The sequence below is a fragment of the Gymnodraco acuticeps genome, unplaced genomic scaffold (genome assembly GCF_902827175.1).
Source record: "Gymnodraco acuticeps unplaced genomic scaffold, fGymAcu1.1, whole genome shotgun sequence".
Classification (NCBI taxonomy): domain Eukaryota; kingdom Metazoa; phylum Chordata; class Actinopteri; order Perciformes; family Bathydraconidae; genus Gymnodraco; species Gymnodraco acuticeps.
Window position 1 is genome coordinate 6,305,354 of NW_022990295.1, and position 14,666 is coordinate 6,320,019.

Genomic DNA, 14,666 nt, shown 5'->3' on the forward strand with positions numbered 1-14,666 from the left:
CTCAGTGGTGTGGTGGGCTTCGTGCCAACCTCTTTATTATTGAGGAAATAGTGCCCTCTTCTGGCTTCAGAGGAAGACTACACTCCGCTCCAAACACCAGGGAATGTTGCTCATGCAGTGATTTTCTGTGGGAAATATTAAGATGATGCTGATAAGATACATGACATGTGAATAATATAGACTTGGAAATGTGTTCCCTATCTCACAAATGCTTTGTTTGATAGAGATATAAAAATCCAGGGACTTTTTGGCAGCCAAGATAGCAGGGAAATGCTTATAGTGAGGAGTGATGAAACACATGTGTAACTGTGATTAAACATTGCTGCCATGTTGTACGTACACAGCAAAGACCAAAGACATCAAAGGCAAACAATTGCATCAACTGTACTACCTTTTAAAACCACTAAATCAATATCACAACCACATGAGATTTAAAGAAGGGCTAAAATCAGAGACGACCAACTCACTTTAAGCTCTTTTTAAAAAATATTTTATTCTTTGCAAAGGAGGCATTGGGAGCATCAGTGCGTTCTATGGCTTGTGTACAGAGTTCCTGTATGAGACAGAATCATAGAACAAGCCCTTGGGTGAACTGAGGGCCCCACCCATGTTTACCGAGGAGGAATGTTTGAGGCAGCTACTCTGCAGCTGTTACAGAACACGGTCTTAAGCAATGGGCACAGTGTTAGAGCTGAAAGTGTTGGAGAGGAATGCAACTGTACAATATGTGGCTTAGTACTTGACCCTGCTCGGCAGTTACATCAAATCTAAATTCACAAATGTGGTATGCAAGAAGCGTAATGCTGCTGATGTTTTTAAGAATGCTAGGTATGTTTCTCTTAGTAAGTGAGCCCTTAATCGGACTGGGTTCATATTACATCCAAAACACATTTGAATGCTATATTAAAAATGTTACGATCAACTCATAGATTTAATGCTCAATATTGTATTTGTTAAACTAGAGTTAGACTTAATGCATTCAGCTACACTCTACATATAGGCAGTCTGGTAAGCTAACATAGCAGAATAATGCAGATTTGTCCCAGATTCTTTACTTTCAATTCATCGGCTACTTTTTTGATCCACACACAATAGAACTCACCAATGTTGGCATGGTGTGCGATAATATCATTATTCTGCTGGTTGCGAGCAGCTGAACAGCCTCCACTGTAATCCAGAGCTGTCAACACTCCACGATAGCAGCAGTTTGGGTTTAGGACTGTTTACAGAAACACTTTGGATCTGAGAAGAGTGGTCGTTACATCTTGCGTTTGGAGACAAAAAAACATCTCCTTATATTTGGTATAATCTCTGAATGCTGCTGAGACTGTGCCCAGGTTTGACAGCGTACAAATCATTGGATCAGACCCAGCGTGGGATAAAGCTAACAACAGTGCAGATTGAATACAGTACATGTGTGTGGGGCATGGACACGGCTAGCCAACAAGCTAGGTGGATGCATGTGGTAGTTTGTTGTCAAATAGGCCACAGCCATAAAGAAAGCAAGTTGTATTATTGAAGCACCACCAGTGAGGAGAGTCAATGTATTTCACTACATTCATTATCAAACCCTTCAAGGTGGGTTTGACTCCTGTTTTCTCTCTGGTGGTGTTTTGGGTGGTGGGCGAGATCATAAAAAGGGGATTGGGGTGAAATGATGCAGTGCACCCACACACACACACACACACAGTCACACACGCAGGCACACGCACACTCACACATCATTTATGCAGGAGAAAAATATATTAACATTTGCATTACAAAACAGTACAAGGGCCTCAGTGTAGTAAAATACCTCTTCTGTCATAAAAAGAATCCATGTGGGCTGTCTCTTCCCTATTTATGCAAAAAACTATCTCTCCCTTTGCCTTCAACAAAATATCTCTTCTCCTTTATGAAAAATATTCCCATGGTTTGATGGGATTTGAGGCACTGGATTATATCTCTGTACACAAAAAGTATTTTCCCCCGCCTCCTCAAAGTTCAGCGAATGGAAGCCAAGAGAGCTACGAGATGGAGATGCCGCTAAGGGGTCAGGGCCGGCAGGGCGATGGGGAGCGCTGAACCAGATCGCCATCATACTCAAAGATTCTCTCAGCTTTCTCCCAGCCAACAGTCCAGCTGTCTGGCTCTCCAATAACTCTAACCCACCAGGAATTGAAGTAGAATATGTTATCAGTGTCCGTCTGATGAGGAAATCATTGCTTCTACAACCTTATTTAAAGGCCATCCGATGGAAACCAGCAGTGATAATAGTGTAAAACAATCGTCTTTAAAGCAGTCTCAGGTGAAATCGTATTCAATCCTGGAGGAGCCACGCGTGGTCCACGTCCCCGTGTGTCACTGTGGCCCTGAACAATCTGTGGCCCTGAACAATCTGTAACGGCTCTCTGTTGTAAAGAATGCACAGTATATGACCAGAAGACTTACTACTTTCCGCAGCTGGCTTACATGAACCAAAGAAAGCACAAAATCATTTCAACAGTTTCACAGCATGTTGGCAATCCTGTCTAATCTTCTCTACCGGAGCAGGACCCTTGGGCTCAGTCCACCGGGCCCTGGAAGATTAGCTTGGCGAAGCCCTTAGTGAGGCCGAGCTGGGTGGCACAGAAGGGGCAGGCGGCGTGGAAGGCGTGGGTGCCGTGGGGCAGCGGGATCTCCGCCCAGTATTTCACTGATTTCTCAGAACACACGTGTCCGCATGGCACGAAGGCATGGGTGGGGGCCCCTGTGTCCACGTAGAAGGCCGGCTCGCAGCCCAGCCACAGCGGCACGTAGGGCCCGACCATCCGGCACATGGGACACTCTCGCTGAGCGTTGGCATCCTGTTCCGAGCGGTGGCCCCAGTTGTGGTAGCCGTGCACGTGGCCGCAAGACAAGTAGACCCAGGGCTGCTTCTCCTCCAGAGAGGAGAGGGCGCGGCTGCGTTGCATGCTGGGGAAGGCGAGGGTGTTCAGACCCACGGGGCACTGGGGGCGCCCCGCGTTGATCTCCTGCCTGAGGGCCTCCAGGTGCTTTTGGGTGGGAGTGTGAAAGAGGCCTTCTGCAGTGCGCCACAGCAGAGTGGCTCCGCAGAGATCCACCAGGGAGCCGTCCTGCAGGATGTTGCTCTCATGCTCCACCTGCAGAGGGGGACGAAGCAGACGTTCAGTTTCACTAAGCAGCGATACCATCATAGTCATTTTCTATTTGTGATTTAAAAACATGTGTCACAGTGGCCCTTCTGCTGTATGTATGCAGCTACTGACCAGTTTGCCTGGAGTCTGTGCCGAGCGGGTCTCTCTCAGCGTGTAGACGTCCCCACAAACAGAGATCTCTCTCCACACGCCAGGCTTGGACTCCTCTGTGAAACCACCCTTGGGATGCATTACAAGCACGCCATTGGTTGTCAGTCCGTCCATGTGACCGTCGGGGTTCTTCCATTTTGCAGCTTTTTCCTGTAGAAGAGACAGAGTACACATGCAAAGTGATTGTTACACAACGCTGCCAAATGTGTTTAATACTTCATGTCTATGGTACACTGAGTAGTGCTTACCCCAAGGAAGATGTTTTTGGAAGAATCAAAACCAGCAGCGTAAATGCGGGCGGTGAAAGGTGGGACGCGCTCGCAGACCACTCTGCAGGCAAAGCGTGAGATGGTGCTCTGAGTGATGGGGGTCTCCTCTCCCTCCTGGCCGCCTGCTACTGTGTCAGTCACCACGAAGTCTATGGGGCTCTCAGTGGATCGCCCAATCTACGCAGAAACACAGTATTCATTCAATATCATGCTTTGGATTTCTTGTAACTACAGTGGCATGATGAAAAGGGGTTTCTTTTTCCTTGAACTGTTTTGACTTCCTGGCAAGTCATGTGTCATGTTGTGGCAGTTTGAGGCTGCACAGGATCACATTGCTGTGTTTGGGAAACCAGACATGGTCGTGTCTCAGAATTTTAACCAAAGTTTTACATAGCAGCATATTTTTGATATATCAGTACATCTGTGGAAAGATTCCAAGTTTCTTTTATTTTTTATTCAGCCCTATTTTTAAGCAGACTATAGAGGTCAACACTTAACATTCTCCAGAAACTTCCCAAGCTAAACAGAGGAGCACTTCAAGCTTTCATTTCCTCTTTTTTGTTCATCTTAAAAATGATCCTGAAGTCCTGTTTTTTAAATGAATTTCCCCTTTTCTCAAGTGTTTGTATTTATTCAGTGTTGCTCATAGAAACATGGACACAGTATAGGGCTGATGTGAAGCACGTGTCTGCAGTGCTGACTCCCCTCTGGTCCTCTTTTCCTTGCTGTTGACATTACACAATCAGGACACTGAACTCACTGGTGGAGTGTGATGGGAAAAACCACCAAATGGGCACAGATTTTAAAAGGCTTAGCTGCAAATACTCTTATTTAAGTAGACTTTAGACTCCTGATTACAACATACTGTAACTATTTTCATAAGTCATCATTTTGAAGAAGAAATGTATCTCAGCTTCTCAAATCAATGTAAAGCTTTTATTTGTTATAATTCGTATTACATTTTGATGTTTGAGTTTGTAATGTGAAAGTAAAACAAAGCTAGTCATATAAGAAAAGCAATCTGAATACATCCCCTTTGGCTCTGGGAAATAATCTAATCGCTCAATAATGAAAGTAATCCTTAGTTCCAGCCCTAAAGCAAAAGGACAGGTTTTTAAAAATACAATCCAAACAGTTAACAGTATTATATGAGGGGTTTGTACCTGAAACATGTCGGTGTCTTTGTCGTGGCAGTACTCCACCACTACCGTGTGGTTCCTGGACAGCGTGTAGGAGATGCTGTGTTGGCCTTTACAGTTCACAGCCTGCAATATAACAAGGAATGTATGACATGCTACTCATTGGGATACCATATTAAACACGACAAATGCATATCTCAACAATTGAATAAGAAGCCAAGCAACATATTTATGTCATTATTTATTTATTTTGTCTTTGTTTTAGTGAACCCTTTGATGTCTTGGTTTGTGGCTTTAACACCGGATATGAGAGTGCCAAAGGAGAGGCACTGCCATATGCCTTCTGCAATCACTGCTGAGGTTCAATTACAGAGCAGGTAAACAAACCCCACTATTAAAATGCACTCAATTGATGAGTCACACCCTAAGTCTTAGAACAACTATCGATTTATTTATTTATTTCCTTTTAACAACAACAAAAGTGTGTTAGCTTTTCATTAAAATTGAGATTTCTTACAGATGACATTTAAGCAAGAATACTTCCTCATTATATTACATGCTGTGTGCCAGGAATTTCTGGTAGAGAAAAAGGGAAGAGCGTGTAAAGTCACACTCCCATGACAGTGACCGTAAAGCGCCCACTGGCCTCAGTTCACACAAGCCTGGCAACCAGCTGAGCTGCCTCAGTCCAAGCAGTGAGGCATACGATACGATATACTTTATTGTCCCCATAAGGAAATGTGTTCTGGACTCCGTCCTGCAGTTCCGCATACATGTACATATACAAACATAGAAGACATTAAGAGACATACACATATCATCAGTCATACACCGTTTGAACAAACACAATACACAGACGCACATACTGACAATGGCGACCTATTGCACAACCCTCATGGCCAACATTTAAAAAGTACATTTCATTACATTTGACTACATTTCATTTCATGTGAATGTTAAGAAGCTTAATGGACATAGGTAGGAATGAGTGCTTATAGCGGTTCAGCCTGCTCTTGGGAACCCTGAATCTTCTACCAGAAGGTAGGAGCTGGAATTCTGGGTGGAGTATGTGGGTGGGATCAGACACCATTTTGTTTGCCTGTCTGATAATGGACTGCTCGTATGTTTTGGAGAGATGGGTGTTTTTTAACCCCCATACTTTTCATAGCAGTCTGTACCAGGCGAGCGATCTGTGACTTTGACTGCGCTGTCAAGTTACCATACCAGGCAGTGATACCATACCTCATGATGCTCTCCAACACTGCATGATAGAACAGTAACATGAACTTGTGTTCGACTCCGAAAGCCCGGAGTCGACGCAGAAAGTACAATCGCTGTTGAAGTCTAGAGCACAGACCTTGAACATGCGCCTTCCAGCTGAGTGTATTATCTAGATGGACACCAAGGTACTTATAGGAGCTGACCTGAGTTATGGGTTCATTGTGGATAACCACCGGGCTAAGGTCACCCACTGCCTTTGGGTCCCACACATAGGTCCCACACCATCTCCTCAGTCTTCTTCACATTCAGCACTAGATGGTTAAAATCACACCACTGCACAAATCTCTCTATTTCAGAGTGATAAGCCGATGAACTGCTGCCTTTGTGCATTAAGCCAAGGATGGCTGTATCATCTGAGAATTTGATGATATAATTCTCCGGGTGGATTCTCGTACAGTCGTTTGTGCACAGTGTGAAGAGGACCGGGGAGCTCACACAACCCTGGGGGGCTCCTGTACTGATGGTCCGGGGCTCTGAGAGGGCATTGTTGACCCTGACGTGCTGAGTGCGATTGGTTAAAAACGAAAAATACCATTTCAAGATAAAAGGATTTATACTGATCTTTATCAGTTTTTGAAGCAAGATGTGAGGCTGCAGTGTGTTAAAATCCACAAACAGTAGGCAGAGGCAGGGTGGGTTAAAGTCAGACCCCTCTCCCATCGACACTTCACCACATGCCACTATCATCGCGCTCTAATCTGCGAATACCATTTCCCAAACAACCCCCGCCTTTGTCACGTGCGACAGGGAGAGAGAAAGTGGGTCACCAGCGCTGCCACACTCTGCTGGAACATCAGAGACAGACAGGGACAAATGTCATCATCACATGCCGTCTCGTCTCCACGGCGCCGCTACAAACAAATGGGGCTCCACCTGTTCCACGGCTAAAAGGAGTTCCTGCACGTTCCAAAACATATCTTTTTTATAAACACCACGCCCCCCCCTAAAGTCACACACACCCTCCCTCAGTTGAAGGAGTGATAAACAACCCAGCAACAGGCTATCCGGCCCTAAAAGGATTGCCAAAGTAAACAATCACTACTGCACGAATGCAGTGATTGAGATTAAATGAGCAAGTGTGAAAGCAGGCGCAGGATTTGTATAGGAGGCTGGCAGTGGCGTCATGGGAGCTCCTCATTATCTGTCATGAACACCAGAGTGTGCACAGACACGTGAGATTTCCCTCTCTGAGTAACAGAGCATACTCAGCTCAAGATTTTAGAAAAACAGGAGATGGATTGGATCAATTTACTGCCAACTTAAAAAGAAAGCTCTCCTCGAATTAACCTCACCACCCTGCTTGTCTGGGAAGGGCTATATTTGACCGTGTGTGCAGCTGTGAGTGCAGGGTCAGGGAACAACTTCCTCCTCAGCTCACCCTCCTAATCCCCGGCCTGGTAACAGGGTGGCAGAGAGGAACGGTGGAGGAAGGGGAAGAAGGTCACAGCAGCTCATGTCTCTGAAACAGTGTGTGACTAATTGTGCAAAGGGCACATTTGCTCAGTTGAGCCGTGCAGCTAAATACAACCCGATCCAAGGAAACATGGTTTTCAGAGCAAACTGTCTGAGGAAAAAACTTGAGAAAGAAATGTCAAGCCATATTTGATCAGCCGCTGCAGCACAACAATCATCTCAAAGTCAGTTGAAAGGATGAATCCCTGCGATGAAAAGGCCTCTGTCACAGAAAAACAGCTATCTGGAGTCATGTTCCACAAGGTGAGAGTAACCCGAACCACAGGGCCTTCAGCCAGAGAGCTAAACTCCCAACAATTGTCTACAATATTGGGCTTCAAGATGTGCCGAGGTAAGCAAGTCCTCCGGCTTGTTTAGCACTTTTGCTTGGGAACCAACGGCAGGAATGCAGACGTGTTATACTGGAGGGGGCAGTTTCTGGCAGGCACTGCGGTGCATAGAAAGAGCTATGAGGCCCGCTTAGGAACTACAGTGATTGTACTGGAAATGTCAACATTAAGGTCTGCCAACAATAATGTAAAGGAGTTCACCGCGCGTTCCATAAGCTACTGAAAATCACTGAGAAAACATTCTGCTGCTCAAACAGAAAGTGTTTTTCAAAATGTTCCTTCAGCTGTGATTCCTCTACCTTCAATCCCAATGTGTCTAAGTGCATTGACCCGATTACTCATTCCCCTCTCTGTTAGTTATCCACATGCTTATACATTTTGTCCTAAAATAAGCAACAAAAGACAAGTGGATAAGTGTTCATTCTGACTGAGAGTCTGTTCAGTACAACCACTTATTCATCCTGTGATCTGTCTGGGTACCTTGCTTGCCTGGGGTGTGTTGAGGATGTGCACGGTGCTCGGCTTAACACCGTTGGCTTTGGTCCTCCTGTATAGCGCAAATCTGCTTTTCCGTCTACCCCGATCTCCATTGGGCAGAGAGCCATTGTAACTGTGAGGGGAGGGGGGAGGAAGGAAAGGACAGCAAATTAGCAAAACAGTTACAAATGTATATCAAAATAAATGTTGAATCCAATGAGATTTATAGGTTAAATGTCTTGTAATCATATAACAAGAAACATTCATGTAGCTTTGCCATGCATTACATCACTGGCAATCTAGTGTACCCTGTTAGCAATCTAAGCGTTACCTTGGATAGTGTCTCTTATTACATAATGCACTCTGGTGCTTGTGATTTCGGTGAGCCAGCTCTGTGTAAACTGCAGCTGTTCTTTTGCGCCGTGTCCCAGGCGGGAGGGAGCATCTTTTAAAATGCACGTCAGGTCTGGGAACGCACAGTCTGGGTGAATAACTGGCTCTCATGAAAGCAATACGGTCTTTTATATCTGGAATTTAAACACTTATAAAGAACATCAACATTTAAAAACCCTCAGCATCCCTAGAAGTTGTTATTTCTCTTTTCCCTCCTCAATATCAGCCCCTCAGACACCTAGCATGGCAGCTCCTTGTGAATGGAGAAGCCGCTTCCGGTAGAGCCGCCCCTCTCCCCATCCACCAGCTGGTTCCTACAGCTGGGACACCCCATGCTCTACTGCCATCCAACACACACCTTCTGTCACACACCCATGTAACCACAGTGTGCTAACAGACACTGTACAATGGATATAAAGCTATTATAGGCCTCAAGTTTGCATAGCAGTGCATATCAAGAGGGAGGGAAATTGTACGACCATTCAGATATATCTCCTTTTTGCAGCAACACAAATTCAACAGTAGCAACAAGAGCTCCTTCCTGCTCCTCCCTGCTCCTCCCTGCTCCTTCCTGCTCCTTCCTGCTCCTCCCTGCTCCTTCCTGCTCCTCCCTGCTCCTCCCTACCTCCGTCCAAAGCTTCTCCACCTGTCTCATGTCTCCTCACGGCTGGCCAGGCATGGAAACACATGGTCCCAGTCAGCACAGTGCACAGAGTTGGCCTGCAGGACAAGCCACCCACAGAGAGCTAGAGAGGCCCTGTCTGATACTGTGTGGACAAACTGAAACTAATACACTAGAATAATAGTGGATAAGTAGATGTATCAGTATTTAAATATGTTTAGATTGTTCTCTTTTGCAAAGACTCTTCAGCGTTTAGCTCGAATGTTGATTATTGTCTAATAGTGGTGTTATTCACTCTTGGACCAAGCTACAGGGGAGAAAGCAGATCCGTTTTGTATGTGTTTTTATGGCCCTATGTGATCCTAAATAAAATCCATATGGAGCAGAAATGCTGATGCTCTCTCATTAATAATGTTAGAAGCTAATTTAATAGTGTTCTGACTCTTCTCTCATTTCCTTTGAACTGTCCTAGAAAATGTCCCACCTAAATAAAAAGCAGCTAGACTAATACGTAGGGTTGAGAACCGAAACTCGGTTCCAGAGGAGAACCGATAAGAAAATGCCGGGTGCCCATACAAAATACACAATTTTGGTTCTGCTTAACGGTTCCTAAACGCGGTAGACCCTGTATTCCACCGGGCCGTCTGCGCCGTGGTGACCCGGTGGAATACAGGGTAAGGGCGGACTGGCCATCTGTGTGTTCTGGAGAATCACAGAACGGCCGGCTCGGTACGCTGGCGGCCGGCACCGCCCTTATTTTTTTTAAACAGCATCAGGTAAGTTGCGCTGACAGGCGACAGAGGTCCACAGTTGCCCCGCAGCGAGGCTCCCCCCGCAGCGAGGCTCCCCCCGCAGCGAGGCTTCCCCCGCAGCGAGGCTCCCCCCGCCCTCCCGTAGACAGTTCACGAGCTCAGTCACTTCATAACACCAAAGATGGGTCGCGGTAAACGCTCTGAAGTGAGGCTCCACTACACTAAAAAATAAAAAGACAAGGCACAGTGTAATGCCTGCTAATAGCTCGCCACAGGCATAGCTCAGTTCAAAAATAAAGCACAGCTATTGTGCAATACATTTGTATTGCATGTATATTTTTTATTTGTAAAAATGTCAGTTAAAGCTTAAAAGAATAAAGATATTTTTGTCATCTAAACGTTTGACCTCTTTCTTTTACAATTTTGGAATCAAAACGGGGAATCGATAAGAACCGGAATCGATACATTTCAAACGATACCCATCCCTACTAATATGTGGATCAGAGTTCTACTAAGTGGATTTGAGGGCTATCTGCCGGTTACCTGTGCCTTGGTGTCTCACATATAAACAAATAAAATATGTGCATCTTTGCATTTTCTAATGATCAGTTCTTACTGCTTTCTAACTCTTTGAGAAGAACAACCAACGACTTCTTTTATTCACCTTTACTTCGAGGAAATATTCTGTCACTAGGAACTGCCACATTAGTGAAGGACAGGCTTTTCAAAGCACTTTTTCTTCTGACCTGTGCGAGACAGACGGTGGATTTACCTTCCAATACTTGAAGGGATTAGAAGACTCTGGCGAATCACCACCTTTCCTCTGGGTTGCACTAAAGGAGCCAACAGCATCTCCTACCTCTTGTGCTAACATAAAAGGCTAGTGTTCGCAGAATGAGGAGGGGATATGCGGAGTGGTTAAACCCTCATTAGCGTGACACAGGGGCAGGGTGGTCTTAAAGGGTCACAGAAGATGGCATCGAGGTTAGACGATGCTGCAAATCAACTACAGGCTAGTAGTGCTCTGGTTAGGTCAAACTGTACAAATACATCAACGCTACATGGGAGGCAGCCAGATGGTACAGTGAGAGGGAAGAGCATCAGTCAACTGACTCAGATTTAAGCTGCCATGGCCTCAAGTATCCATCTGACTGATATAACCTTGCACCAGACACTGACACCAGACCAGCTCCACCAGCACGCTGACCTTGTTGAGGAACGCAAAAGGATAACTAGGGATGCTCAGTATGGCTTTTTTCAGCCAATACCAATACATTTCTGCTTTTCATAGCGGGCCTGATAATAACCAATAATTGTATACGTTTATAGCTTTAAAATAAGGGCATAAACTGTAGTTCATGCATACCGGGGTTAAAGAAAGGCTAGCAAGTAGTGAACAAAGACAGATGACTTTAAACTCCATCACTATGACCTGACCAAATCTAACTGACATCACTATTGTCAAAAACAAAACTAGTACTGGCTCTTGTTTGTTCATTTCTTTTTTCAAATAAAGTACATCTAAAAACTTGTAATGTATATCTGTGAAAAGTCCACATCGGTGACATGATGTTTAGTCTGACTTAGTCTAGTCAGCGTGCTGCGCTTGTAAAGACATTTAATAAAATGTGGCTTGTATTATTAGCTGATCATTTATCGGCAATCATGTTGTTATTGTACCCTGCAGTTTACATGGTGCAGCGTACCCCAAAATGCTCCCATAGGCTTGTGTACAGTATTGAAGTTCATGTTAAATAACGTGTATTATTTAACATAATATAAATGTCCCATTAACAACAGAATACATGTCCGCCTTAGGATAAGTTTTCTTCTTGGATGAATCTGTATAGCATCCGAACAATCAGTGCCAGTTTGTACCAAAGATGTCTGCAAGTTCATTTGTGCACTTCCTTTACGGACCGGTTCTTTAGGGGGAAATGTACAAAGTTCAATCAATAGGACCAGTCTCCCTGCCACAATGGACAGAGGAGGCTGAGGAGAGGCAAGGGCTGGGTCCTAATCAATCCATCCTTTCATTTCCAGGATACCCACGCAGCTAACCCCCCCCCACTGACCAGCACCAAGCCAATCCACCCAGGCAAAGATGGGGGGCAGCCATGCAAGTAATAAGAGCCACCACGGTCATGACAACAAACCACTGAGAGAACTGCTGCTCAAACAAGCTTTGTTCCATGCTGTCAGCTATCTTGTCTACCATCAGTTTTATCAGTGGGATGTGATGTCATGGCAGTGATTATACACCCGTCACATCTAATTCAAAATATGTGTCTTTATGTCAGGAGAGAGAACAAAAGTCTCAGCTTCAAACGTGCCACATGTTAAGCCCGGGGTAATAAGCAGTCAGCACTTTTGGTCCCTTCTAATAAGCAGTGTGTCTGTGAGTGTATGGGTGGAGGGCCAGGGACACAACCACACTCTGCATATATACCCTTTATTTATAAGCATCTCATTTCAAATGCTTCAAACAAATGCTACACACATGTCATTTTGTCAGCACAAACAGTCAAAGTGCTTATGTTAAATCAGTTGCAATACGGGCCAAACTCTAATCACTGATGACACAGCAGGTGTTTTCCATAATCTGTGGCAGCCGTTGCCCTTGACAGTTTATCAATATAAACATGATTGTTCATGGTGATAAGTATCTGCGGTGTCTCCTGAACAAATCATAAAAAAAACAGTAGTAGTTTCGTAATAGTTGATATAAACAAAGAAAGAGGCACGCCAGTTTGTACTCAGTGGCAGGATGAGACACGTCTAACTAATGCCACTATAACAGCCTTGCTTTTTTAACATCAACAGACCATGGAGGCATATTGTATGGTTTTTTTATTACGTGCCAACATCATAGTTTCAGTGGCAAAACTTTTGAACCCTTGTGTTTTTCTTCAAATGCTGTTTTAAAACTTACCAAATGTCAAATGACTCTCTTAAAAAGGGTCAACACAACCCAAGAACTGTGCCTTAATGGAGCAGTCTAATGGGCACTTAAGTCAGGATCTATCTTGTATAAAACAAGATCTGAGATAGCATTTGATGCAAACAAGCACAGTTAACAAAAAGTAACTTAGCTGATGAACAGTTAAGAATAGATTAATCAGCAACTATGTTGATGATCGTGTTTGATGATAAGTCCTTTATTAGTAAAAATGGGAGTTCCAAATGTTTAGAATTAGTGTTAACAGTATCCCTTTTTTCCCATTATAATTACCAGATTGTGATTTCAAAGTGCAGCATGATAAGGTGTTTATCTTCATCCCCCACTTATAGCTGATGTTGGTAGTTGTGCTCCAAAGCCTGGTTACAGTTAAGGCCCTCTACCTGACCATGTGGACAGCAGACATTACTCAATGTAAGTCATCCACTTTGTTTTGGGAAAAGCAAGGTATGTGCTTTCAAACTATTGAACGACACAATGACCTAAAGGTCAATTGTAACATCTTGTGAATAATACAACGCAGGGCCTTGTGACCACAGTGGGTGTTTCTTGAAGATGTAAAGTCTTGCGGTCTGAGCTACAGATAGTTTAGAAAATAGGAAGAACCCAGGGGGCTGGGGGAGGGGACCATCACCACTTCCGAATTCCTGAACCCCATGAATCCAACTTTAAGGTAGAAGTAGCAGCTCAGAGTTGCTGAGTATGGGCTTCGTTTCACCTGGGTTTGTAAAGTTGTGCTGAACGCATCTATTTGGTGGACAAAGGCTGGTTAAAATGTACCCAGGCTGTTGTTTATTTTAGAGAATGTAACATCGCCACCGACACGGCTCGGTGGAAGCAAAATGTACACATTTCTGATTGCGCACGTGTCTGATTAGCTGAGTAACGTGAGCCTGTAAATATAAACTGGGCTTGGCATGTTTCCCTGAGTATATTTTGAGAGTTCGCTGTGTAAAGTCAATGCGTGTTTAAAAATAAAAGGAAATGTCTTAAGCCTTAAGGTCACACCTTATTTGAAAAAATCACGTCACTACGCTCAGTTACCTACGCGAGTGCCCTGTTGTGAAACTTCCTCAAGCCACATAATCGCCTTTACGTTAACGTAGAGGAGTCTTATAAAGTAACACAAGAATGTATACAAGAAAAAGCACAACTTACCCCAGGACCACCAGCTCCCCGTATTTCACCGGGTCTTTGGACGGGGCGCAGTGCTCCTCTTGGCTTGACGAAAACATGAGGCTACTGGCTTCACTGTGTAACATTAGCTATACAGTAATAACAGCGGCTCAGAAATCACCGGGAAATACCTTCAAAAAACACGACAGGCTCTCATTTTAGATCATATATCCAGCGGCATATGTCTCTGTGCCCACGCCAATCCACTTTTCTATAAATAAACTGTCTCAAACTTCTTTAGCGTGACATGGCAAAATGTAACTTACTTGGCGGTCGAATCCGCTCTGAAGCAGATACAAAAACAGCGAGCAGCAGGGCCGGGATGTACCATTCGCTTGTTCTTTACTTTGTGTAGGGGGGGCTCCATTACAAATGTTTGTTTAGAATTATGTTTTTGAGCCTATTTTGGTTTTAAAGTTATACAATATATATAGAAGACAAAATAGAAGTACTTTTTGTTTAATGTATTGTTCGTTAAATAACGTTATTGATTTTAGAGTAAACCCCCC

At 44.3% G+C, this 14,666-nt stretch overlaps 1 protein-coding gene across 2 annotated transcripts; it reads right to left on the reverse strand.

Annotated features, from left to right (window-relative positions):
• Positions 1-467: 467 nt before the first annotated feature.
• On the reverse strand, positions 468-14,454 carry peli2 (pellino E3 ubiquitin protein ligase family member 2). 2 transcript variants are annotated; one of them, XM_034222284.1, is made up of 6 exons: positions 14,140-14,454; positions 8,268-8,388; positions 4,720-4,821; positions 3,536-3,733; positions 3,249-3,437; positions 468-3,122 (listed from the first exon to the last, which is right to left on the reverse strand). In XM_034222284.1, exons 1-6 carry the CDS (start codon positions 14,241-14,243, stop codon positions 2,544-2,546), a joined length of 1,293 nt encoding a protein of 430 aa, XP_034078175.1. In that variant the 5' UTR covers positions 14,244-14,454; the 3' UTR covers positions 468-2,543. The 2 variants fall into 2 exon arrangements, with proteins under 2 accessions (XP_034078175.1, XP_034078174.1); XM_034222283.1 differs by having other exon boundaries at positions 8,259-8,388.
• Positions 14,455-14,666: the final 212 nt, after the last annotated feature.

Excerpts from the sequence above, each read along its gene's own strand:
- peli2 (XM_034222283.1), bottom strand. The coding sequence starts at position 14,243 with ATGTTACACAGTGAAGCCAGTAGCCTCATGTTTTCGTCAAGCCAAGAG. Across the intron at positions 4,822-8,258 it reads ACACACCCCAGGCAAGCAAG|GCTGTGAACTGTAAAGGCCA; the intron begins GTACCCAGACAG and ends GTTATATTGCAG. Across the intron at positions 3,734-4,719 it reads AAGACACCGACATGTTTCAG|ATTGGGCGATCCACTGAGAG; the intron begins GTACAAACCCCT and ends GTTTCTGCGTAG.